We start from the raw sequence: 27,177 nt of genomic DNA, 5'->3' as shown, positions 1-27,177 counted from the left end.
GATCTAAATTGTATCAACATGTTAAATCTTGTCTACTTAATATATATTTAATATGTAGTATGATCATATGGCTGTGAGCATGGTTAACAAGAGAAATTGTGTTGGCAAAATATGTGTTTTGGAAAATTGAAGCATGAGAAATAGGTCTTTGGGAGTTTAATTGGTTAGATTTGATGTAAATGAGCGTGTGTGATGTTATTTTCAAGTTGAATTACATGTCATCTAACATGTACCTTCATTTAAAATTAAGATTTGTGTTGAATAGGTGGTTGAATGCCTGTGTGTGGTTCTTGCACTTGAAACATACTTGCTTCACATTTTTCATTGAACGAGACTTAAAGAAAGACACATTTCTCCTGAATCATAAATCAAATGACGAATTCCTTTCATGGGCAACTTTTATACATAAATGAAGTATTCTGGACCAAAGGATTGGTTCAAAAGCCTCGCGGATAAGAAGGTCTATTCACTACAAAAAGGGATAAAATTTTTGCTCTGTTTGTTGAGAAGACTTGATTGATATTTTCACAAAAAATCTAGTAAATTGAATTTTTATGATCTTAGGCACAAATTTTAATATGTGTTGGTTAACACGTAGATAAACCCACAATAAAAGCCCTGAATGCTGATTCATTACTAATTAATACCAAAATCTAAATGACACTTGCAAAAAAAGTTATATTATGCAAAACAAGATCTATGCTGTCTAAAAAACAATCCATAATTAATAGTAATGAATTTCAACACAAGGTTTGCTATGTTTGCAAGCTAACACGTGTGGGGACTTATAGAAAAATTGAGAAATTCTAATTTGGTGTGTGGGCTGATTTGTCTTGAAATCTATGAGACATAGACCCAAATTTGATTTCTGAATTCGCCAGTGTTGTCTGCAAAATAGTTTGTACCCCAAAAAATTTTATCTTTTGACATGTAAAAAATTTGGATACGTGGTTTGTCTTGCTTGAAAGCTAAAATGCAAGGGTATCAATAGAAAAACCAGGGAAGTCATACTCATTGTCTATTAATAGTAGCAGACCCTATAATAGCTGATAAAATTATGCACAATTTGTCCCTAGGGCAGGAAAAAATATATCACATGTCTGCCTTGTTTCAATGTGAACGATGTATGCAATATTGATGTGCAACATGTATGAATGTAGTGTCACTATGTAATAGTATGGTGACTTGTATGCATGTCAGTATGTAGCATAGTAACAATATAAAGTGACATGCATATATTAAAAACTATAGCATGCTGAGTGAGAACCTAATAAGGTAAAATTTGTATATGAAATGCACCATTACATATTAATTAAGGGTGGCAAAATCTGACATGACCCGCCAACCCGCTTCTTAGCCGGGTTCGGGTTTGGCTTAAACGGGTTCGTGTCATAAACAGGTCGACACGCCTAACCCGTTTATTAAACGGGTCGGGTTCGTGTTAGGGGTATGCCAACCCGCCAACCCGGCTGACCCGTTTAATAAACGGGTTAGGCGGGCGGGTCAACCCATTTACCTGAACCTGACCCGCCAACACGTTTACCCGACCGACTCGTTTATTAAACGAGTTAACCGTGTCGGGTCGGATTAACCGTTTAATAAATGGGTCGGGTTTGTGTTTGTCATAGCCGACACATTTAATAAATGGGTCAGGCTCGTGTTGAGGTATGCTAACCCACCGACACGACCCACCAACCCGACCCAATTGCCACCCCTAATATTAATGCATCAGTGGTGTGTTTATAAAATTATGTTTTAAATATGTGGTGTAGGGTATGTGAAAGGCTTGTGAGTGGGCCCGATTTTAGTGAAACCCACAGGTGCTTATTGAGCAATAGAAAATGAAAAGACTTAAAAGGACAAGCCCATAATCATATAGATATCTCAAAAAGGTTGTGCTTAAAGTTGCCTAGAGTTGGGGTTCATATTGCGAGTTGTTTCAATGAGTTAAAAAATGACCTTGTATTATGAAAACATCCTTGAGTGGAGCTTGGGCAAATGAGTCTGTGTGCTGAGGGCACTTGAAATTAATTTATGAGTCTAAATTTAAATAACACTTAATGACCCATTCAAACCTAGGGCCACCTTGGGGAGGGTGATGGTACACTCGACTAGTCTATCATTTCTTACTTCCAAGGGCTAGGCGTCTCCACTGGTCTCTAGTCGTCAGTCGTACAGGGCTAAATTACTGTGTGAACTAGGTAATATATCCTGAATCTCTGTAAAATACGAACCGATTCTGTATGGATCACTAAGAGTTTTCTCGGTCACAAATCTACTCTATAAAAAACTTTGAAAGGAATTTGCAGATTCTTGTAATCAATGTGACTAATAATCACATGACATAATATATACCCATTGACTTGGTTGAATCAAAGTTAAAAAGACTAAGTGTTTACCCCTTAAGGTAAAGAAAATAAATAAAATATTAGAATATTGACACACTAACATCAATATATATATATATATATATATTGTAAATGCATATAGGGTTTATTATAAATTATGTATTTACCTATGAACATTGACACAATAAAATTCTTATCATGAATATTACCTCTGAGCGTGACTTAGTTATAAAAATGTGAAATGTACTTATGTCTATGCCTTTGTGTTGCACGATTGATTAATTTTCTTAACATAGATCAGTGTATATCTCTTGTAATTGGATTCTTTTTATGTTTATGTTGTAAAGTGTAACTTATTGGGGCTATAGATTAATGCTCCCTACTTTAAAATTTTATAAATAATATATGAGTTGGCATGATGACAGGTTGTTTGGCGGTGTCAGACAAATCATCACTGTTCTTTTTTCGGGGGATTCAATTTTATTTTGGATTTTTGTTCAAACCTATAAACTTTCAATTTTTTTGAATACTTGTGTGAAATAATTTTTTTAATTAAGTTATTTAAATACAATTGTGTGTTGATGTGTTATTGTAACCTACCTAGAGTTTGAATCAATTTTCAATATATTATTCCGTTGTGTTTGCATTTAAAAAAAATAAATTTTTTTGATAAAATTTTGAGGTGTTATAACGAGGTTTGAATGCATTGCACAAAATGTTTTTAGAAGCAATGAGTAGCATTAGGTAGGATATGCGTACCTTGAAATGAATGACCATCAATGTCGATATTTGCAATGTGGTTAATCCATCTTTCATTGGAGGTAGGGGTGGGAATCAGGTCGGGTCAGCTGTGGCAAACACGAACCCGACCCATTTATTAAACGGGTAACCCGACCCGACACGGTTAACCCGTTTAATAAACGGGTCGGGTCGAGTAAACGGGTTAGCGGGCCGGTTGACGGGTCGGGTTCGGGTAAACGGGTTGGCGGGTCGGGTTCAGATAAACGGGTTGACCCGCCTACCTAACCCGTTTATTAAACGGGTCAGCCGGGTTGGCATACCCCTAACACGAACCCAACCCATTTAATAAATGGGTTAGGCTGGTCGACCCGTTTACGATACAAACCCGTTTAAGCCAAACCCGAACCCGACCGGTCGGGTTGGCGGGTGGTGTCAGATTTTGCCACCCCTAATTGGAAGTACGCATGTGAAAATGGCGGGTGTTTAGTTCTTCCGTTGTCAACCATTGTAAATTGGCACGTCGCCTCTATCTAATAGATTTAAGCTTTCGTCGGCAATGATAACAACAAGATGTTTCTCTCTCCCTCCTCTTCTTTTTTCAAATTTATAGTACTACCTAACAAAATTTCTTTTTCACAAAGGACTTCAATAAAGTTATTATAATTTTTTTGTTGAAATTACATTACTTTTATTTATTATAAGCTACCTGAACATTGAGTGTCACTGTTAAACATGGATACAAAGTGTCCAACACATACATTTGCAATTTATATACATGTTTATACAATACATACTGCATAATGTACGTATTAAAAGTCTTTATTGGATCCAGATTCCTGATGGGACAGGTCATAGATCTGCACCATATCCAAATCGATCCAACAATTCGGAGTTGATCCTGATTGAACCCCATTAACCAAATGGCCATGTAAAACAACATGAACCCAACTAGGGATGTCAATAGTTCGGGTTTGGGTTGTACATGACTGAATATAAATCCGTTTAGTTGGATTTGGCAAAGGAAACCATGTACTCTCGAGTGAGAATCCAAATCCGACACCGTATTTGACAAGACCGTAGGGCATATAGCTAGCCATATCCGGAATAGGTGAAGGATTTTTTATCCAACACCGAACCCAAACAAGCAAGAAACGATTATGTCCAATATGAATCTTATCTAAGCCTGATCCATTTTACATGTCTACTCAACCGTCTGTCCGTACCCAGCCAGATTTCTACCATCGACTGGGGCTGCAAATGGGTCAGATACAGACCAAATTATAGTAGATCTGAATCGGAATCAACGCAATATATCCAAAATGAATCTGACACACCAGTGTTGATTATGGATATGAATTTGACGTGATCACACAACAACAACTACGCCTTCATCCCAAAACAATTGGGGTCGGCGATATGAACCAAAAAAGAAAATCATTATTGGTCCTCCACATGAATCCTTCTCCTCCAATCATTTCTATCCAATGCCATGTCCTCGGTGAGGTTCAAAGCATTCATATCCTTTCCTATCATCTCCATCCAAGTCTTCTTAGGCCTACCCCAACCTCTTTTAACTAATATATTTTGTCATTTCTCCATCCTTCTAGCTGGAGCATCATTAGGCCTTCGCCGAATATGCCCAAACTACCGTAAACGATTTTCTCTCATCTTATTTTCAATGGATGCAACGCCTACCTTCTTACGTATATCCTCGTTTCAAATTTTATCTTTTGTTGTATTTTCACACATCCATTGAAGCATACGCATCTCAGCTACACTCATTTTTTGAATATGATGTCTCTTTGCAGCCCAGCATTCCGTACCATATAATAAAGCGTACCTAATTGTCGTCCTATAAAACTTTTCCTTCAACCGCAATGACATTCTACGATCGTACAACACTCCAGTTGCACTTTTTCATTTAATCCACGGCAATGACGTGATCACACTGAATACGATAATTAAAAAAGTAAAAAACTGGGTTTTATAGGCAAACAGTGAAAACATCTTGGGTTTGATCCGGGACTGATGCGGATTTGACAAAAAGTTGTCATTCTGAATCCAAAGTTCAATAAAGTCCGGTCATGTAATCCAAATCCGATCTGAATTTGCAATTGGATCCTCTGTTAAGGTCCATATATTAGAAACAAGGAGTCAGACCCGGGTTCAACAACTAACCGTATCTGATCCATTTATACCCCTACCAGCGAGTGTGCTCACGGGTTGGATTCAGGCCGGATCATTCCAGGTCTGAATTCAAACCTGAATCCAAAATGCATACAGTAGATCCAAATAAGATCCGATGAAGTAAAGTTGAATCTGAGTCCAAAATACAAGTGGTAATACTGGATTCGGGAAAAATAGAAGAAAAACAAGTTATTTGCATGTAAAAAATGCAACCTGATAGGATTTTGGATTTGGATCAATTCCAGATTCGGCTCAAAATACTGTTCCGATTCCGACCTGAATACAAAAGTAATTTGATTGAACAAATTCGAATCAGATCCGTATGCAGATTCGGATCTTTAAGGATCCAAATCCGGAAGTAATATATCGGGCTCGAACGGATATCCAACCATATCCGATCCATTTGCTGCCGCTGCGACCTTAACGCCTCGAATCTAATGCATTTCAGTTCCATCCGATCGAATCGTAATTCGCGCCCTCATAAAACGGCCTACGGCGCCAACGCGTCATTAAAATTTTTGGCGCAAAGATGGCGATCGATCGTCCGGGGACGTTTCTTACGTCTCTCCAGTGGTGGTGGCGGTGCCAGAAATTGGAGCGCTAAAAAGCTAAGCACTAAAAAGCGAAGCACGGGAAACCCTCGAGACCCCAGGGCGTCAACTCTCTGTTGCGTCGTAATTCTCTCTCTGGTTCTGAGATGGCTTCTTCCGACGACGACGACGACGACGGTGCCGTGAACGGGGAGGATCTCGGCGACACTTCGTCCGAGCTCCTGAACTTCGCGAGCCGCGCTCAAACCCTAATCTCCGAACTCCTCCTCTTGTCCCGATCGATGCCTCCGGAGTTCTCTAATCGCCGTTTCCAACCGGTTTTGTTCGATCTCAAGTAAGAATTTCAATCGGTCATTGATCCATGACGAAATCCGATAGAGATTCTCGTTTCTTGATCCTTCATTGGTTTACAAACTTATTTGACGACTGAACGGTGAAACTTACGGGAGCTGAACCGCTTTTTATTCCTAGAAACTTTGTTATTCAAGCAATCTTGGCCTGATCGGTTGGTTTACACATAATCGGCTATCCAGGGTTTTGTTTTGCGTATTGCTTGAGTAAAATGACTAGAAATTAGGTATGTTTGAATGAGTTTTGAATACGGTTTAGTAAAATTTTACTCCTTTCCAATTGGCACGTATTTCCCTAGCAATTCCACCCCTCGTCCCTATCTCGTTTCATATTGAAGTACAAAACTAGAAGTGCTAATAAATGACGAAATGCACTCAAGGTTTACCTTGTTTGATATGGAGTTATTGTTTAATTTGACTTCTTTTAGTTGTATGCTTTAAAAAATGAATCTCTATATGCGGGTTTGTTTTTCATATAGTTTGACCAAATTTAGTCTCGTATGACTATTTATTTTCTTCGTCTTATTTACTATATAATTCCATTCCCCCCATCCCGTCTTCGTCTTGAACGGAGAAGCTTAAAAATGCAAACAGATGAGGTAATTTATGCACGTTCCACCTTTTCTGTTAGCATTTTCGAATTGAGTATTTTTGGTTAATCATTTCGTTTTACTTATACTCCTTTAGGCAGGTAGGGTTCTAGACTTGCGTAGATGTACGTATATTGGGTTAAACAAACAGGTCGCATTACACTATCTTATCCTTGGTTAAAATGTCAAAAGTATTCAAATAAAGTAAATTCTAGAAAAAATTTAATCGAGTAGGTTTGAGCAACTGTTTATTTACATGCAATCTGCTATCTTGGTTTTACATCAGGGCATTGGACGAAATGATACCACTTTTGTCAATGAAATTCAAGCCCTGCCTGCAGTTGAAATTATTTAATGCTGGTTCAGTAAGTTTTCTTCTTATTTTAATCTTGAAAATTGAATCTGGAATGCACTAGGTACTTCGATAATCCGGATGACTTGGAGAGAAAGGTTGAAGGGAACATAGAAATGGCCACTATTGATGACGAGCTTCATGAATCATGTTCAGATTTTCTGAATCGCTTTTTTCTTCTTGTCAGTGGCATCGTGACATACTATCATGATCTTTGCAAACATCTGAATGATTTACAGGTAGATGAAATGTTAAAAGGTACTCATTTATTTAAAGATAAATTTCAAATGTTACCCAATATTACAGGATTATGATGCTCTGTAAGAATTATTTATACTTTCATTTTCCTTCTTGATGTGCCTGTTGTGGTATCAATAGATAACTTCTGGTTGCTATGTCACGTTTGAATGATGTCATTATTCAAACTGCGATGTCCACCATGGTCTAGCTGAATTTATTGATCCAGGATTCCAGGTCACTGTTTCCCTCTCCTTGTGGTAGACTAAGAGAATCGGGAATATCTGAAATTATGGACAGCTTGATTATTGTCTTGTTGCTTTGAAAAATAATACATTCTTTGATGGTTCTTGACTCAGGTGGTTCATTATTTCTTTTCCTTAGCATCATATGATCTTTCAGTGGGTGCTGGTTAGTTTCCCTTTGGGTAACCATTCCTTTTTGCAAAGGCTAACCATACTTGTTTTGTTTTGTTTTTGGGGCTGTCAAATCTCCTTATAAATCCTGAACTGGATGACAGGAGGATATTTTGAAAAACTATGATCAGCCTTTTTTCAACTCATAAGAAGTGGACTCCTTTCATTTTGATAGGAGTAAAACCCAAAGATAAAACATAGGCAGGCTGGACAAGAGGCAACTAGTTACAATATCTGAAGGACTTTCCCTGTGACACTAGACCGATGTGAAGCCTTTTTCTAATTGCATCTTGGTTATGTATCAGCTTGGGTAGAATTAGTGTTTTGGACTTTGGCAAAGAAGCATCAATCTAGAAAGTGCATATTGGTTTTGTTCTCCTATCTGTTTGCAGCTTTGTTCTCCAATCCACTTATGGACATGATAGATAAAATTTCCTCATCTCCATCTTAATCACATAGATAAGAAGCCTTTGTTTCTTATCCTTTCTTGTTGCTTCTTTGACCCTTATCTTGTGAAAGCGTGCATTAGCAAGGAAACAAGTAACTGGTGTCTGACCTGGTGGGAATCAAGAAATAAGCAAAATGGCTTCCCAGAAATACTATTTAAAGAAACATTCTTGTATTTCTCGTTAACAAAAATGCTTTTGCTGGAAGCAAAAAACTATTTAAGAAAAAAAGAACACGAAAGAGTTGTTTTTAAAAGAGGAAATCACCTAGTGCACAAAAATGTTGAATGTTTAAGTTTGGGTTTCTTATTTCATATGGGCATTTGAAAATTTAGTTTGATGTGATTTGATGCATTTGTCCCCTTCCCAAGAATTGTAAATATTGTCATGATCAATAGTAGCGTAGTCTTTCTTAAAGGGTATGCACACATACAAATAAGCAATAATAACTAAGCAACAATTAGGTCAGGAGGAATGGTCCAGTCATGGTACTGATATTAGTCAAGTTCATGAAGCTCTTGCAGTTGGAGGTCGGGTAGGTGTCTCAGACCCTAGTCGTGGTTCCACGTGAAAAGAAGTTTAGCTGAAAAAGTTATGTTTTTCTCATTCTAAAAGAATAAATTACACACTGCACTTTATCTCACTTTGAGAGAAGAATATAATGAATTGTTGAGAGTCATTGTGTGCCATATGTTTCTGTTGTGTGCTATTTTTTTTAAAATTTTCAACATTATAATTCTGTTCATACAGATGCTTAATTCAACAACATTTGGCAGGAAGGTGCATTTGTAAGAAGCACTTTGGAGGGCATCATGGAGGATAAGAATGATCTGCAGTTGCTCTCAGAATCACTTTCCCTGTTTGGATGCTTGCAGCTACTATTAGAACAGTGCATGGCTGGTTCATTGCGGGAAAAGCTGCTAGTCGCATATGCACGCTATCATGGCTTTGATGTTCCTAATATCAACCATATATGCTTGTTGTGCCGGGAATACCCCACTATAATTTGGTCACCTCTTCCATCAGTGCTTCCAACCCATTCATGTTCCCTAAATTCAACCATGATTTTAATCCAAAGCCCAGAGGATCTTTTTGCAAGATTCCCTTTGCCCAAAAAAGTTGTAGATGCTGTTATCTCTTGCTTGCTAAATAATGATCTCTATGATAGGCTCTGCCATTATCCAGAACCAGAGCATCGGACCGTTGCGTTAGCATCTCAGGCCAGCTATCTCTGTATTTTGCTATTCTATTCCCCGGAGTTTCTCCAAAATGGAGTTGTGATGAGAGAGCTTATTGATCGGTTCTTCAAAGATTGTTGGGTAATTCCTATATTTGTGTATTTTATGGCAGACTTGTCCTTGACATGGTACAGATACAAAGCAGCCAAAACGTTTTTGTCCTCATGTCTGTCTCCAACCTTGGTTCATGATCTCAGCAAATTTCACTACATGAAGGTTGGTACGATAGTATGGATAAATTGTAGGCGTATTAATTGTTTAAAAGATATTTCTTTCTTTGCATTATATAGGCCTGCAATCCTGTATGTGGTAATTATGTTTTCCATTTAATTTTAACTACTCTTAAGGAAGTATCTCTTTTTGACTTGCTGAATAACTGCATAGCCTGACTATTACCGTATGCTTTTTATGAAAGCTTATTTGATGGAGCTCTATGACACTTTTTAACTCATTCTTGTTTAATTCTTTCATTGTCAGAATTTATGTATCTGCAACATGAAGAATTATGTGGCTATTTTCCTATCTCAGGATCTCCATGATAGTTTTTTGTTTTATTAATTCTGCTCTTTCTTCAGTTTGTGTGTGATACATGGAGTTGGTTTGGTCTCATGGATTTGTTTGTGACAGTTTAATTGTAATTAGGTTTCTGGTTGGCAGTGTTAACGAAAGTTTTTCTTCTGAAATATGTATTTTTAATGCATTATTGAAAATTGTGGGAATTACTGGTAGTAGTTTCCAATTCATTTTTTTTAATATGGAAATCTAAAATGTACTGTTTCTCCATGATAACAAAAGTCAGGACTATCAGAGCGAATTGTTTCTGTCTTACACTATAATTAGTAATCAGGTTTCTTACGTAGATAATTAGTTTTTGAGGTGTACTGAGAAGAACTAAAGTATCTGTTATGGGACCCCTTGCAGAGTGTTTGGATTTCAACTAGTAAAATTGATTGTGTCTCTTTTATTGGTGGCAGATGATCTATATGATGATATTAGGCTGATCGTATAGCGAAAGGATGTCTGGAACATTGGGAATGAAATAAGCAAGTGATCCTGATATTTGTTTTAGCTGTAAATATATTTCTTTTTAGGAGTATATACCAGCCAGAAAATGCAATCCAACAATGTGGTAGTAAATGCCTGATTTTCATACAACATAGTGGTGTCAGTGAAAATCTTACCATCTTTTCCATCCAGTTCCTTTTCCAAATATTAGTTCCGAACATCTTGAACAACAAACTCAAGATCATTCAGTTTCAACCTTAAACACATGCTTAGTATAAATTTCAATGCAGTTTGGTAATCGTAGAATGATCATGGAGACTTTTGTCATTCAACATATTTCTAAGGATGAATAGAGTTGATGGAAGATTGTTGTAGCTTTGAAGTTTTTTTCCATTTTCATGGCTGTTTTCATCACATGGTTTAATTATGGGGCCTATCTATGGATTTTCACATTGTTCTGCAAATTTATATGACCTGCTTTGGCCCTACTCAACACCTGGTGCTTAATTTATGTTCATATGTTGGTATGATCGTTGCAAATCAGTGTATCTATTTTCTCTGAGGTTGATTCTAGCACTTTACATGATTTCATTTGAGACTTAACTTTTACCTTGTTCTGGAGAAAAATATGAACGAAAAGGCAGCATGGCCATATCGTTTTCTAGGGTGAAACTGCGAAAGAATGCTGCATGTTTATATTTTGTGTTTTCCATTGTCTAAAATGTTGATTAAATTCCTTGGCTTGTTAGTTGGAACTAAATGCCTATCTCGTGTAGGTTAAGGATCTTTTGTTAAAATTGGAGGGGATTCAGTCAAATGTACCCTTGAATGGAGAATATGTCTTAAAAAATATGCAGACTCTACTTTCCATGGTGAGGAACTGCAATGTCTCAGTGCGGTGGCTTTTGCTTCATAAATGTGTAAGTTGTCCTCTGGTGTTATTATTTTGCTTCCTGCTGCTGTTTTTGTCCTTTTCTTATATTTTTTTGTCTTCTGTTCCACCTTTCTTAATAATTTAAATTTTAAACTTTTGCTTTGCTCTATTCTTCCATATTTACAGAGCATGGACAAAAAGTTAAGGGATATAATATTTTCTTCTGGGAATGTTTTGCAAGTGGGGGACAGAAGCATAATGAATTTATTGATGGAGACCTCCCAGGTGATGAGACTCTGTGAAGAGATGCAATACTTTCATCTTCATATTGATTTATTGTTTCCGTTTTGATGTTGATTTTTTTAAGTAATACAACTAAATAAGTCTAATTTTTAGCTTGAGCTTGAGGTCACCCAATTATATAAAGAGCTTCTGGAAAGCAAGGAGCTCCAGTGGAAAGCAAGCAAGGACCAAACTGCAGACTATATGCAAGAGCTATCTATTTATTTTTCGGGATCTCAAGTAAGTAGGTTTTTGAAACTACATTTGCCTATTGAGAAACATTTCCTATCTCCTTGCTGTATACACGTGTGTGCATGCATGACTGCATGTGAGTGTTCTTCCTGTGGCACTCTTTATAATTATGTTGCCTGAGACTATTACTGTCTTTGCTTTATGTGTTCAAATTTCACTTCTTTTCTTTTTTGAAAATCTTAATATGTTCATCATCTTGGGTGCTAAACATAGTGTTATTGCAGGCATCTTCATGGATGGTTAAAAATGAACATCTCAAGGACTTGTTTGGGAAACTATCATTGCAGGTTAGAGTTTGCTAAGTTACGAAGATTGGACCATATGGATTTTATCCATGTCTTCTCTTTCTATCCCACCTTTGTCTTTGGCTTCTTGTGTAATTGAATTCTTTGTTGTTCGAACTGTTTCCTTGTTGAATTTAACTGAATTCTTTGTGGTTCAAACTGTTTCCTTGTTGTATTTAGTTTAAGATATTTTGACTGCATAGAGTCCTACTATCTTAATCAAGAGCTCCCAAGTTGGAATCCCTTGGGGTGCTGCTCCTCCACTTTGTTTCACCATGTATATTCACGTCACAGAGAATGTTGCTTCCCCTGTCACCTTTCTTCTTTTATTGCTTTACAGATATCATGCAATCGACATTCTATGATATGTTTGTTGGCTTTTTGAAATGGTCTTGTGGCTTCATAGGAAGAGTTTTTTTGTAGATTCTGGTGATTTTGTGTTCTGTTGCAAATCATGATTGCTATAAGTTTAGTGAATCTGTGTTTATGAGATGGGAAGTCCTTTTCGCTGAACAAATGAAAGTGCATTTTCTGTTTGATAAGCAGAATATGGTAGAGTTTGTATATGATGTAAACATTGGCTTATTTTTTACTGGTTAGAGAAAAGTATGTTCTTCTGACCATCCCTATGTTTAGCTCTGTGGACTCTTTTATCTACACTTACACATGCATGTGCACTCACACGCATACAGTGCATTTAGTCTGGTCTTTTAACCTTCCCTATGTTTGTAGTTTATATGGTCACACACTTTGCATTTTATTATGGAAAAATATTCCTTATGTCTTTAAGGTATGTTTGGTTGCATTCAAATGTGATTTGGAATCTCATGCAGATGAGAGAATGAATCTCATTTGCAGAGCTAACCAAACATGTGATTTGAAATCTCATGCAAATGAGAGAATGAATTTCATTTGCACAGATAACCAAACATGTGATTTGGAATCTCATGCAAATAAGAAACTGAATGTGATTTGAAATCACATTTGAAGTGACTCTAATGTGATTCCACATCACATGGTGGAATATGTGATTTGAAATCACATGAATTCAAATCACATTTGATTCCAAATCACATGAGATGCAGCCAAACGTACCCTTAGTCTCTGTGATATATTGATGTCATCTTGGGGATTAATATTTTCAGGTCCGTGTTCTTGACCATAAGAATTCTGGAGTTACTGGACAAAAGCTTCAACGCATGCTGTCTACTTTGAAAGAATTAGACCAAAATTACCAGGTATTATTTTTGGATAGTTTTTGGATGGTCTTAATATGGTTTTTTTTTGTAACTTTTTTAAACAAAACAATAAATATACATTCAATCTTGGTGACCTTTTATAATCCTTCAAATCACTTTGTTCAACCTGGCCACTGGGTGAGTGTCATCTGGTTTGTCTATAGTATGTGATCCTGGAATTATATCTTTGAGATTGGTCTCTTGAATACATTGACTGCGAGCATTAATAAGTGCGACTCTATAAGTGACAGTTTATGGAGTTAGTTTATCTGAAAACTCTAACCCTGTCCTCTTAACTGTGCGAGGTTTCTTAGCCAGGTTTTTGTGCTTTTTGGTGACTTTTTATTGTAGATGGCATACTAAAATTTTGAAATGTGAGGTACTGGATGATCTGTTTCATGAAGGCATTTGATTCTTTATGGTTCTCTGTTTTTTGGAGAAGGATTCTGCACGGTTTATTTTTTCTTTTTGTTTTTTTTTGGTTAAGTTTTACTTGATGAAAGTTAACCTTTTTGCTGTGTATCATGCTTTAACTGAATGGTACGTCCATGTCCCCAAACACTGTGTGCTAGAAATCTTTTTTCCAGTGTTGATGCTGTTTGATGTGCAAATTGAATTCATATGTGTGAATATTGTGAACTAGAAACTTTTTCTTCGAATTCTTGTTTTTCTAGCAATAATGCTTTTATTCATAGTACTTCATGTGATTTAATTTTATTTTGTTAATCTTTTCCTAATTTATTTTTTTAAAACAATTCTAACTTTTCTTTATTTTTTGTTATTTCAGATTGAAGGAAATCTTCAAATTAAACATTTCTTGTTGGAAACTTGTAGGAACCTGCAAGATATGCTTAGATCCCTTAGTTTACAGGATGAAACTCTGGTTACATTCAAAACGGTATTTCTGGATTTCCTTGTATCTCTTGGCTTTGGTATTTTTCTCAAGTTAAATAGGATGAGCTTCTTGCTAGAGAAGAAATTGCAGCTCTTTCTAGCAACATGTCTGAGAAATTTATAATGAGTGTGGTTGCATATGCCTTTTCTATTTATGACGTTATCCTACCCATGATCAGTTCTGCCAGTGTTCTTATTCTCTGCCTACACTCATATATCGTTGTTAGGAGCAACTCCGTTTCTGTACTCGGAGGCGAGAAGAGTACGGATATGGATAGGCATCCAATGTGAACAACGCTACCGACCAAGCCCTCTTGCCAAGCCATCAAGATGCTCCTGGACCGACGGACGAGTAACAAAATTACAATGCCGCCAAAGCTCGTCTATAAATGATCTCTCCATCACTGACATATTCGTTTTTTGAATGCAAACCATGTTCATTTTTTTTAAGCAATTAAACTTGATAGTGATAGTTGTTTTTCTCACCCACACAACCTGCGAGCATTCCACATCATGATCCTCATAGAAAAAACCACATCTTTTTATCACCTCCACCCCCAAGAGGATGCCCCACCTTAGTTGTCATAGGCGCTAGGCGGAGCCTAGGCGGTGAGGCCCTAAAAAGGCCTAGGCTGTGCCTAGGCGGTACCCCAAATAAAAAAATATACAAAATATGTAAACAAACTACTAAAATTAATAACAAACATGTATACAACATAAAATCAATCAACAATCAGTTCTGCATCCAATTGCGGCTCGATGATCTCTTTATGTTGGGCCTTTTTTTTGGCAAGTGGGTCATCTCATCATCATCAAAATCTGGAACAATGGTTGGAAGTCCTTCTTCATTGCATTGTTGCAATATTCTTCTTCTTTGAATTGCTTTTAGTTCAGCAATAGCATTAGCATGAAAAGTGGCAGGAATGGATGGAGAATCACATTGATGTACATATTGACGTAGACCTGCAATATGTTGTTTAAATCTAAGCAGTCCACCTCTAATAATATAATCACAACACACATTTGAAGCTTAACCCATAATTATCAAAGCTTGTGTAGTATTGCCATGCAGGATCATCTCATGAAGGCGCCATCGAAAAATGTAAAATAAAATACAACAAAAACATAACCAATTGACTACCAAATACAAATATAAGCATACAAATATTCAACAAGTTTACATACACATAACTAACTTAACTAAGTAAGAAAGAAATGAAGCAAGCAACTTAGATGTCAAAGGTGACAAATATGTAGCACATTTAAATATATTTGCAAATTTAAAGACATACAACACTATAATTGTATTAAAGTCTAAAATAGTCAAAGAACCTCAATAAGCTTATATAATAACTTTACAATTACAACTTGAATTTAATCCTTAGATGATGAACATCATCATCATATTCATCGATATATTGCTCTTCTTCAACTTCTTCCTCTTCTTCTTCCACCCTCACCATCTTCTTTCCTTTGTCATACCTTTTATTTCTTAGGTCTTTAGCAACACACATTCTTACCACTGCCCTATGCCTTGACACTCCGGATGCCTTGGCAACAAGATCCCATGTAAGTGGCATGTCATCTTCAAAGACTGCCTCATCTTCACTTGGCCACAAATCGTTATCATCGACTTCTCTTAAGACGATGGGGTCGAGATCTCCTTTGTTCATTCACTCCTCTTTCGCTTCAATCTCCGATTATATTGCATAAAAACTAAATAATTCAATTTCTTTTCTTTGCATGAATATGCAAAAATCTATAGTTAAAATGTATACAAACTGACAAATATTATTTAATAATTATTAATTAATAGTAAATACTATTTTAATGCTTCAAAAGTACTTCGGCTACATTCACAACTGGATATACTGCATGTGAGGCTTAAGACTCGAACAACAAAGGTTTGGAGCTGGAGACAACCAATGGCAAAAGAAATCCACCAATCCACTAAAAAAATCAAATTAGATGTAAATAAAATATATGAGTTATAAAAATAATGTAAAGCGAGTTATATAAAATGTAATCATCTTATCTGGCGTTTGCCCATTTCTCTTTTTCTTTACTAAGTCCATCTCGAAAGGGTCACTAGCAATTCTATATCTTATAAGTTGGTCTACTAGTGCTTCTTGATCTGCTTCGCTTCGAACAAGACAGTTGATGCAATCATATAAGCCATCTTTTATTTCCTCATTGAATTTGATATTTTCATACTCATAATATATATCTGGATTCAAATATAAGCTTGCTGCATACAAAGGTTTGTGCAATTGATTGCTTAATCTTTTATCGATTATCTCTCAAATCGAGCCATATCTTTCTTCCTCATCGCTCAAATTTACCTAATAAGTATAAAAACTAAGTTCAAATTTAAAAACAAAATTTACAATTAGTAAAATACAAAAAGATTAACTTGTACCTTGATATGTTCCTTTGCACAATCTATTTTCTTGTAGATGTAACTCATAGTAGGCTTTTTATCGCTATCAACCAATCGAAGTACGTCAATCAAATGGGCCATTATTTTTAAAGCACAACTCACTTACTCCCAAAATTTTGAACTCAAAATCATGCTTTCACATCTTTTACCAACTGATGTTTTTGATAAATTACTTTTTGCCCAATCATCTCCAATAAACATGGACCTTAGGCTTTTTTTGCAATTATATATGCTTTTTAGAGTAAAAAATCTAGTAGCAAATCTCGTCATTGCAAGCCTATGTAAGTCCTTTTGTGTGTGTGCTTTCATCGTGCTCAACACTTGAGTATATTTGTACATGAATACTACCAATTGCCTTGCTTTTTAAAAAATGTTCTTCAACTCTTTTAATTCTCTTATATCTTCTAATATCATATCTATACCATGTGCAACACAAGGAGTACAAAATGATGTCTTTTCTTATCCATCAACAACTTACCCACTTTGATGTAGTTGGAGGCATTATCGGTAACAACTTGAACCATATTCTCCTCTCCAACTTCTTCAACAATATCATTCAACAATGTAAAAAGTAAATTTGCATCTTTTACTTCATTTGATGCATCAACCAATTTAAAAAACATTGTTCCCAAAGGGAAATTAACTAAAAAATTAATGAGTGTATGATCTTTTGTATCAGTACCATCTGATATTATGCTGCATTCATATTTGGACTAATGCACTTTGTATTGGTTCAAAAACTCTTTTGTTTTCTTTATTTCTTTATTCAAAAGTGGTTCTCGCAGCTCATGATATGATGGAGGCTTTATCCTTGGTCCAAATTAGCCTATAGCTTCAATCATACTGGAAAATGAAGGCAACTTTGCTGTAGTAAAAAGTATTCCACCATCATAAACATACCTACTAATGTACTCGCACACTGTTTTCGTTTCTTCTTTTTTGAAGCGATTCTCTAACGTGGTTTGTTTGTTTGCTTGCGTTTCTTTCTCTGCTAGGTCATTTCGGAAGTACAAATCTATAGGCCCTTTTGCTTATGGTGGTCTCATGCCAAATGTACTATTGAACTGCCCCTATATCTGCAAAACTGCAGCATGTCCTTTACCATAATTGGTGTGAGTTTTATGAAAACCCTTTTTAAAACAATATTTTTAATGAAAATCCAGTGAAAGCCAGACACCAAAAATATAAAAACCGGCTCGCACAAGTGGTGGAGTCCGGGTCGATCTCAGGGAACGGAAAATACTTCGTATTCAAACACACAATCTAACTACTCTTTATTGCCAAAATAAAAAGAATTAATTAAATAATTAACTACGAGAGTACGGCCCTACGCAGAGGGCTTAAACAAAATAAATAAATGGTTTTATTACAGACCCAATTAATAAAATAAAATAAAACCCTAATCTAAAAAGAAAAGAAAGGCTTCAGTGCTTCGAGTCTTCTTGTCCCTTCTTGAAGTAATGTATGTTTTCTTGCACTTTTGCTTCTCTGAGGGCTCTCTGAGGACCTTTCTGAGGGTCAAAATCGCTTCTATCGCACGTCCCAGCGCTTCCCTGCAAAACACAAAAATAAAACACAAGCAGTACTACGAAAACTATACAAGAAATTAATAGCTAATGATTAAAAATATTCAGCAAAAGCACGATTTGAATTAACTAAACTAAACTAAACATGAACTAACTACGAACTAACTTGTAACAACCTATACTAATTGACGAAATAGCATAACAATTTACTAATTAATCAAGAATTCAACATCTAACCAACTAATGACTAACATCTAGCTAATTCAAGAAATCGAGAATTCAAGAAACTAAAGTAAACTAACACCGATTAAGAAAGTACTCCACTGAACTCAAAAATTAATCCAATCAATCCATTAATCTAATATCAACAAGCTATTAAAAGTAAGCAGGACTTAAGCAACAAAATTTACGAGAAAACAATGTGAATCGGCTGGCAAGCGTTAATTAACACATTACTAAACTATATGCAAGACTAATGGCTATCAATCAACAAAATAAAACTTGTTGTACGGATGCTAAATCTGAAACTACGACTAGCTATGTAATATTATTAATCACTAACTACTTACTTGAATGAAAACAAGAATCAGCTACCTTAAATTAGCCTAAGCTAATTACCCTAATTAAACTAAGTTAATGACATTCAAATAGGAATAGCACTAAACTAATTGCTGAAAAGGAAAGCATAGTCCACATGACAGTTTAGAAGACAAAGATTAACTAATACTACACTACAATGGACTCACGGCTAAAGACATTAGACTATACTATACTATGTAATAGGAAAACTAGTTAGAAACATAGACTTCTATGTGCTGAGTGACAAAACTAAGGAACACACGATATAAGGTTAAAAGGAAGTGTTGAAATAACCAACTCAAACAATATAATATTACCCAAAAAAAAAACGACTAACATTAATTTCTAACCAACGACTATGCTGTTGAATAAACCAAAACGCTGGTGCATCAAACCGACTGAATAAAGATTGATAACCTAAGCAATTAACAGATCTAATTAACTATTGTAAAACCTGACGCTAATGAAGAACACTAATCTATAAAAACGCTGATTGCATAAAAATTGCTGATAAATAAAATATTTATTTCAACTGATAATTATATGCACACCGACTAACAACTCAACATTATGCCAATTACTAATATTCTAATGACTGACGACTAACTCTTGCTGAAAACATGTTGATCCATCAAAACACATAGACTGTTAACGTATGATTGAATAGACTAAACACACTAAATAAACACAACGTTGAATCTCAACAGAACAAAATAAATGCAGAACCTATGAACCAACAAAACATAGAGCCTATGGTACCAGCAAAGACAATAATGAACTGAACTCAAATACGTGAAAAGAGAGGGGAGCAGAAGAAAGGATTACCGAGTGGCCCGGCTGGAGTGGTTGCGAAGAGAGTGGTCTCTCCCCATGAAATCAACACGCTGCCTTTTTGTGTGCTGGAAAAATAGAAGAGACTACGAACTGGATGGTGGAGAGAGAGAGAGAGAGAGAGAGAGAGAGAGAGAGAGAGAGAGAGAGAGAGAGCTTCAAAGTGGGCTGCGTGAATTCCAAAGTGAGAGACCCTCTTTTTTCTGCTGTAGAAGACTACTTATAATATTAAATTAGGGTAAAGCAAATTTTTCAAAACCAGTCCCACACTTTTCAATAGTTTTCAAAAAGACCCACTTTAGTAAAACCTATTTTATTGTCTAAAAAGAAAACTTCCTAAACTAATTAAAAATTACAAATTAGCTAATACAAACCTAAGCTAACTAAACTACCCTTAATAAAATCTAAATCTAATAAAAATACTAAAACCGTAGAGAAAACGTTGAAAACTCGATTTTCTGCTAAAATTTGATTCAATGCGATTTCTCAGAACTAACAATAAAAATGAGTTTTTTAGAGCGATTTTAACACGGATCATGCATAAATAATGATTAATAAAATGCAAATATTATGCATGATCAAATACCCCCATGCTTATCGTTTGCTAGTCCTCAAGCAAACTGAAGCAAAAGCAAAAATACTAAACTAGACACAATAAAAACCGAACTCACTTTCGTAGGAATCACGGTTGCATTTAGCATATGCAACAAGCCCTTTCAACCCCTGAGTTACCCCAGTGGACGAGTAAGGTCTCGTGAGGGTTTGCATTGATGCTACCCACAAACATCTGTGTCAAGTATGTATAAGAATTTTAAAACACAAAGCATTAGGCAGTTAAGGAGTTCGTTTCCACAAATATTTCATGCCATTGCAACATCAAAACAGGATTAGAGTCTTCTACTTGCCACCACAGAATAAAATATTTTCTTTCACTTTTCTAAATAACATAATCATTTATGTTTCATCCTCAGAAATTCAAATACATACATATCATTATTTACTTATCCTCACTCATATGTGTTCTGCACAGGTTTTCTCAATATTTGCTTTTAAGCAATGAACTTTTTCTCTTTTACGTTTTTTTTTTTTTTTTTTAATTTTCTACATTTTTCAAATTTTTTTCCCCCGAGCACTATACCCAATTTCCAGTTTTTGTGACCCGTGTAGCGAGCTTTGGGTCAGTGACTCCCAGGCCAGACGACCTTAGGGCACCAGATACAAAGTATCCCTCTGACTTAATTGCTCGAGTCACTAGACCTTCAATTTTTCTATAGTTTACGTATAGTCTACTTCTCTGTCATGTGCAATGTCAGTATCTATTAGGCTCTCTATAAAGTCCATGTAACGAGCTTTCGGGCCGATGACTCCCAAACCAGATGGCTTTAGGGCACCAGGTGTAAACACCCCTCAGGCTCTACTTGCTCGAACAAAATAGGCCACAGATATCAACGTAGACAAAGAATTGACTTCCTTCGTTATCCTTTTCACCCTGGACTCAAACACTTCAACTTGTGTCTAAGCCCAGCTACTAGGGAGTACGAAGATATCAAACAACTAAACGTATGCTCGTTTCACTTTTTGAGCTCTTTTGCAACGTTGTTCATTTGCTTAGTTTTAAAAAAAAAAAAAAAAAACTGTGCATATTCATACTTATGATTCAAAATAAACTCTAACATGCATTCATAATCATTTCTTTGAAATCCACATAAATAACCATGGTTTTCTAGATTCGTGTTAGAAAAAGTTTTTCGTGGGGCTTAAAAATTCTCTAAAAACGTTTGATGTTGCAAAGCAGTCATATAAGTTCAAACTCATTCCCTAAAAGCCTAATTTTAATGAGTTGACAAAAAAAAATTGCAAGTACAAAGACATGAAAAGTTTAGGTTTGCAAACTACACCCTCCCCCATGCTTGAATGACACTGTCCTCAGTGACACTCCCCCATGCTTATATGAAACTAAGGGACTGCATATGAAAACAAGATAATCGGGAGAAAAGAGTAGAAGTCACCTAACATATAAATGCATGTCCTACGAATGCACAAGAATGGTTACCTGATCTAACAATATACTCATGAGATACAAGAAATCAAAGCAAAATAACGAAAAACCATCTATGATATTTACTAGATCCTACTAAAAATACAACATACAAACCTGTGCTCCCCCTCATGCATCCACGAGGTTAATAGCCTCAATGTCTTGCTGCACCACCATATCAGAAATGTAGGGCTTCAGTCGCTGCCCATTAACTTTGAAAATGCTACCCGTTCGAGGGTCCAAAAGATCTACCGCTCCATGTGGAAAAACTCTATGGACTATGAATGGTCCATCCCATCTGGACTTCAGCTTCCCTGGAAAAAGATGGAGACGTGAATGATAAAGCCACACCTTTTGACCGGGCTCGAACTGCTTCCTCACAATATGTTGATCATGGAAATGCTTGGTTCGAGCCTTGTATATTTTGGCACTCTCGTAGGCTTCATTGCGCAACTCCTCAAGCTCACTCAACTGCAACTTCCTCTCAGCGCAAGCTTGGGCCATATCAAAATTGAACTTCTTGATAGCCCAATATGCCCTATGCTCCAATTCAACAGGAAGGTGGCATGGTTTCCCAAAAACCAATCGGTATGAGGACATGCCAATCGGAGTCTTGAAAGCAGTCCTATAGGCCCAAAGGGCATCATCAAGGCGCTGAGACCAGTCCTTGCGGTCTGGCCGGACTGTTTTTTCAAGAATCCGCTTGATCTCCCTATTGGAGACCTCGACTTGGCCACTAGTCTGTGGGTGGTAGGGTGTGGCAATCCGATGATGTACCGAGTATTTCCTAAGTAAGGAAGCTACTTGTACATTACGAAAGTGCGTACCACCATCACTAATGATCGCTCTAGGGACTCCGAACCGACTAAAAATGTTATGCTTGATAAATCGGAGCACCTCCTTATGATCATTGGTTCGGGTGGCCACGGCCTCGACCCATTTGGAGACATAATCAACCGCCACTAGAATATAAATAAATCCGAACGAAGGCGGGAAAGGACCCATAAAATCAATGCCCCACACATCAAAAATCTCAACAATCAAAATAGGAAGGAGGGGCATCATATCACGCTTGGCGATGCGTCCCGTCTGCTGACAGCGCAAGCACCTCCTACAAAAATCGTGAGCATCTCTATGCAATGTCGGCCACCAAAATCCTGACTGGAGGACCTTTGCGGCTGTCTTTCGACTAGAAAAATGACCTCCACAAGCCAAGGAATGACAAAATGATAGAATAGAGTCATACTCCTCCTCAGGAACACACCTCCGAATCATCTGATCCGGGCATAATCGAAACAATTCTGGTTCCTCCCAAAAATAGTGCTTTACCTGCGAGAAAAATTGATCTCTCTCATTGCGGTTCCAGTGCGAAGGGTACTCTCCAGTCACCAAAAAGTTGATAATATGCGCGAACCAAGGCAAACGCTTGACATGAAAGAGCTGCTCATCCGGAAATGAATCATCAATCTGCCCCTGATCAGTGGATGTCTCCACTGTCAGTCTGGATAAATGATCTGCTACAAGATTCTCACATCCACTCTTATCTCGAATCTCGAGATCAAATTCTTGTAACAGAAGGATCCATCGAATGAGACGCGGTTTGGCATCATTTTTACTCATCAAATATCGCAATGCTGCATGATCTGAGTAAATGATGACCTTGGAGCCTAACAAATATGATCGAAACTTCTCAAGAGCAAAAACTACGGCTAGTAATTCCTTCTCTGTGGTGGTATAATGTATTTGCGCATCAGAGAGAGTCCTACTAGCATAATAAATCACATGAGATCGTCGCTCAATCTTCTGACCGAGAATCGCTCCAACCGCGTAATCTGACGCGTCACACATAATCTCAAATGGCACTGACCACTCAGGAGATCGAAGAATAGGAGCAGTAGTCAGAGCTTCCTTCAGGGCCAAGAATGCCTTCAGACAGGCATCATCAAACACAAACGACTGATCTTTCGTTAGCAGGTTGCACAACGGTCGAGAAATCTGGCTAAAGTCCTTAATGAACCTTCTATAAAAACCTGCGTGCCCTAGAAATGATCGCACCTGCCGCACAGAGGTCGGTGGAGCTAATCTAGCAATGGTCTCTACTTTGGCCTTATCAACCTCGATTCCTTTCTCAGACACAATATGTCCAAGAACAATCCCTTGTCTCACCATGAAATGACTCTTTTCCCAACTAAGAATTAGATTTGTCTCCCTACAACGTTGAAGCACACGAGATAACTTTTGGAGACAATCGTCAAATGAAGAGCCATAGACCGAGAAATCGTCCATGAAAATCTCCAGGACATCATCCATCATATGTGAGAAGATCGCCATCATGCACCGCTGAAATGTAGCCGGGGCATTACAGAGCCCGAATGGCATTCTCCTATAAGCAAAAGTGCCATAAGGACAGGTGAACGTCGTTTTCTCCTGGTCCTCGGGATGAACGGCCACCTGGTTGTATCCTGAATAACCATCCAGGAAACAAAAATACTGCTAGCCCGCGAGTTTCTCCAAGATCTGGTCGATGAACGGCAGAGGGAAGTGATCCTTCCTAGTTGCACTGTTCAACTTTCTATAATCTATGCATACTCGCCATCCCGTGGTAGTCCTCATGGGGACACTTTCTCCTTTTTCATTCGTCTCTACAGTGAGCCCAGACTTCTTGGGGACAACCTGGGTAGGGCTCACCCACTGACTGTCGGAGATGGGATAAATGATCCCTGCATCCAACCATTTGACTACCTCCTTCTTTACCACCTCCTTCATATGGGGATTTAGTCTCCTTTGCGCCTCTCTTGAGGGTTTAGCCCCCTCATCCATGATAATCCGATGCATGCAAAAGGAGGGATCTATCCCCTTCAAATCTGCCACCGACCATCCAATCGCCTCTTTATGCTCGTGCAAGACCTGTAAAAGCTGACACTCCTGTGTTTCAGTCAGGTCTGCGGAAATAATGACGGGGAGAGTCTGATCCTTGCCTAGGAAGGCATACTTGAGTGAGGCCGGTAAGGGCTTCAACTCAAGCTCAGGCAGACTCTCTATGGATGGTCGGGCTGGCTTTTCTGCCAATTCAGGAAGCGGCTCGAAGTGCCAGGTCCAACTCAGATCACTTGTCTGACTCTCTATCGACCCATGGCCATCTTCTTTGAGTGATTCATCAACCTCCTCCTGAGGTGGATCACTCAATAACCAGGTATGCTCTGCTTCTACCAGGTCCTGAATGAAGTCGACCTCGAAAGAAGCCTCATCGCCGGCAGGTCCCATCGCCGCATGAAAAATGTTAAGCCTCATCTTCCTGTTGCCAAATGAGACATCCATCGCACCTGTGCGGCAATTAATGCACGCATTGGCAGTGGCCAGAAAGGGGCGTCCAAGAATAATGGGGGTCTGTCGCATATCATTAACTCCCTCCATATCTAAAATGATGAAGTCGACAGGGAAGTAGAAGTCCTCTACCTTGACTAACACATCTTCCAAAATCCCTCGCGGGACCTTGATTGATCTATCTGCAAGCTGCAGGGTCATAGGTGTTGGCTTCATCTCCTTTAATCCAAATTTGTCATAAAAGAAACCCGGCAAGATATTGACACTTGCCCCAAGGTCGAGCAATGCACGCTCGACAGTGATGTCTCCTATGACACACGAAATAATTGGAGTCCCTGGGTCCTTAAGCTTTGGTGGGGTTTGGTGCTGCAACACCGCACTCACCTGCTCAGTCAAGTATATCTTCTTCGGCACTTGTGACTTCAACTTTCTTTTCTACGTACAAAGCTCCTTTAGAAACTTTGCGTATGCAGGGACTTGCTGAATGACATCAAGCAAGGGGAGGTTTATCTGAACGTGCTTGAATATCTCAAGCATCTCCTGCATATTCACTCCATGTTTGCCTAATGACTTCGGCCTCTCTAACGCCTCAGGAAAGGGGGCTTTGGGAGTATAGGACTTTGAAGGCTCAGATGGTAGAGCCCTCTCGCTTTCCTGAGGTGGGACGGTAGGCACAGGCTGCTTCTCACTCGTTCTCTCTCTTTCTTCTGCAGCCTCCCTCGCTTGGTATTGCTTCCCATTCCTGAGGGTGATTACTGCTTGAGCCTGCTCTTGATGGGCATCTGTCATATGCAAGCCATGCATCGGCTCCTTACCCCTAGGGTTCACCACCGGTTGGCTAGGTAAAGCTCCCTCACTCCGCCTGCTAAGCGCCTCAGCGAGTTGTCCCATTTGCGTCTCAAGCTTCGCAATAGAATGTGTATGGGAGCTCAGATTGGCCTTGATATCTGAGAAGGCTTGCAACATCTTGTCCTCAAAAGACTGGCTGGACGAAGGTTTCTGGGACTGAGGTTGACTATAAGTAGGCTGAGCTGAAGGGTAGCTGTTTCTCTGAAATCCAGGCGCATAACCGCCTTGCCTGGGTTGGCTTTGGGACGAGTTGGGAGGTTGGGTTTGTGGATTTCTCCATGAAAAATTGGGATGGTTCCGCCAGCCCGGGTTATATGTACTGGAATATGGATTGGGTGCGGGCCTAGCGAAACTCTGCGCCATCTGAGCTTGTTCCTGGACAAACTCAGGTTACTGTGGTGCAACGGGGCAATCAGCAACATGGTGTGCAGGGCTAGCACACAACGCACACACCTGTAGGACTGGAGAAGGACCCGACAACAACTGATCTAATTTCTGAGACAGTTGGTCGACCTTGTTTTGCAACTCAAGGTGCGTCCCTATCTCGAATATACCAGCCTTCTTCGCGCCATCTTGCACAGGTGTGGCCCTCTCAGATCGTGAAGCAGAAGCATGGTGCATGGAGTTCTCGCTTAAGGTCTCAAAAAGGGCCCATGCTTCATCTTCACTTTTAAGCATAAAAGTGCCCCCACAGGCAGCGTCAACCATTTGACGGTTCTTCTCAGTGAGACCATCATAAAAATATTGCACCAGTTGCCAGCGGGGCACCTGGTGGTGGGGACACTTGCGAAGAAGATCTTTCATCCTCTCCCACGTTTCATGAAACATTTCTCCCTCGATCTGTGAAAAGCTAGTGATGACTTTTCGATACTGGTTCGTCTTACCAATTGGGAAGTATTTCTTTAAAAACTCCTTTTGCATATGTTCCCAAGTGGTAATTTGAACCGTATCGAGGGCCTTCAGCCAATGCTTGGCTTTATCCTTAAGGGAGAAGGGGAATAACGTCAACCTTAACGCGTCATCTCCAAAATTGTTGATTCGCACCGTAGAGCAGATCTCGAGAAATTCGTCGAGATGACGGTATGGGTCTTCGTTGCTAAGGCTATAAAAAGAGGGTAACATCTGGATGACACTGGCCTTGATTTCAAAATGGTTCGCTCCCACATCAGGTCTTGTGATGCAGGAGGCAGGAGTGTATGTGTTGGGCATAAAGTACTCCCTAAGAGGACGGATCAACTGCTGATCTTCAGCCATGGGGCTGGCTTGATGGGCTCTCCTAAAGAAAGATTCGGGATCCTCAACAAA

The 27,177-nt window shown here is 38.2% G+C and overlaps 1 protein-coding gene across 5 annotated transcripts in view; it reads left to right on the top strand.

The window, feature by feature from the left end:
• The first annotated feature begins 5,770 nt into the window (after nt 1-5,770).
• The window catches only part of LOC149851543 (uncharacterized), a 156,431-nt gene continuing 135,024 nt past the window's right edge, over nt 5,771-27,177 (top strand). For all 5 annotated transcript variants that reach the window (XM_090001270.1, XM_090001263.1, XM_090001255.1 and 2 more), the window contains exons 1-9: nt 5,771-6,161; nt 7,184-7,358; nt 8,995-9,672; nt 11,238-11,381; nt 11,522-11,620; nt 11,732-11,857; nt 12,094-12,156; nt 13,299-13,391; nt 14,179-14,289. In XM_090001270.1, coding sequence (XP_089857396.1) covers nt 5,974-6,161; nt 7,184-7,358; nt 8,995-9,672; nt 11,238-11,381; nt 11,522-11,620; nt 11,732-11,857; nt 12,094-12,156; nt 13,299-13,391; nt 14,179-14,289 — 1,677 coding nt within the window. In that variant the 5' untranslated portion in view covers nt 5,771-5,973. The remainder of the gene's footprint in view (nt 6,162-7,183; nt 7,359-8,994; nt 9,673-11,237; nt 11,382-11,521; nt 11,621-11,731; nt 11,858-12,093; nt 12,157-13,298; nt 13,392-14,178; nt 14,290-27,177) is intronic.

This window comes from Nuphar pumila, chromosome 1 (genome assembly GCF_984573655.1).
Source record: "Nuphar pumila chromosome 1, dmNupPumi1.hap1.1, whole genome shotgun sequence".
Taxonomy (NCBI): domain Eukaryota; kingdom Viridiplantae; phylum Streptophyta; class Magnoliopsida; order Nymphaeales; family Nymphaeaceae; genus Nuphar; species Nuphar pumila.
This window is presented reverse-complemented; position numbering and strand designations above follow the sequence as displayed.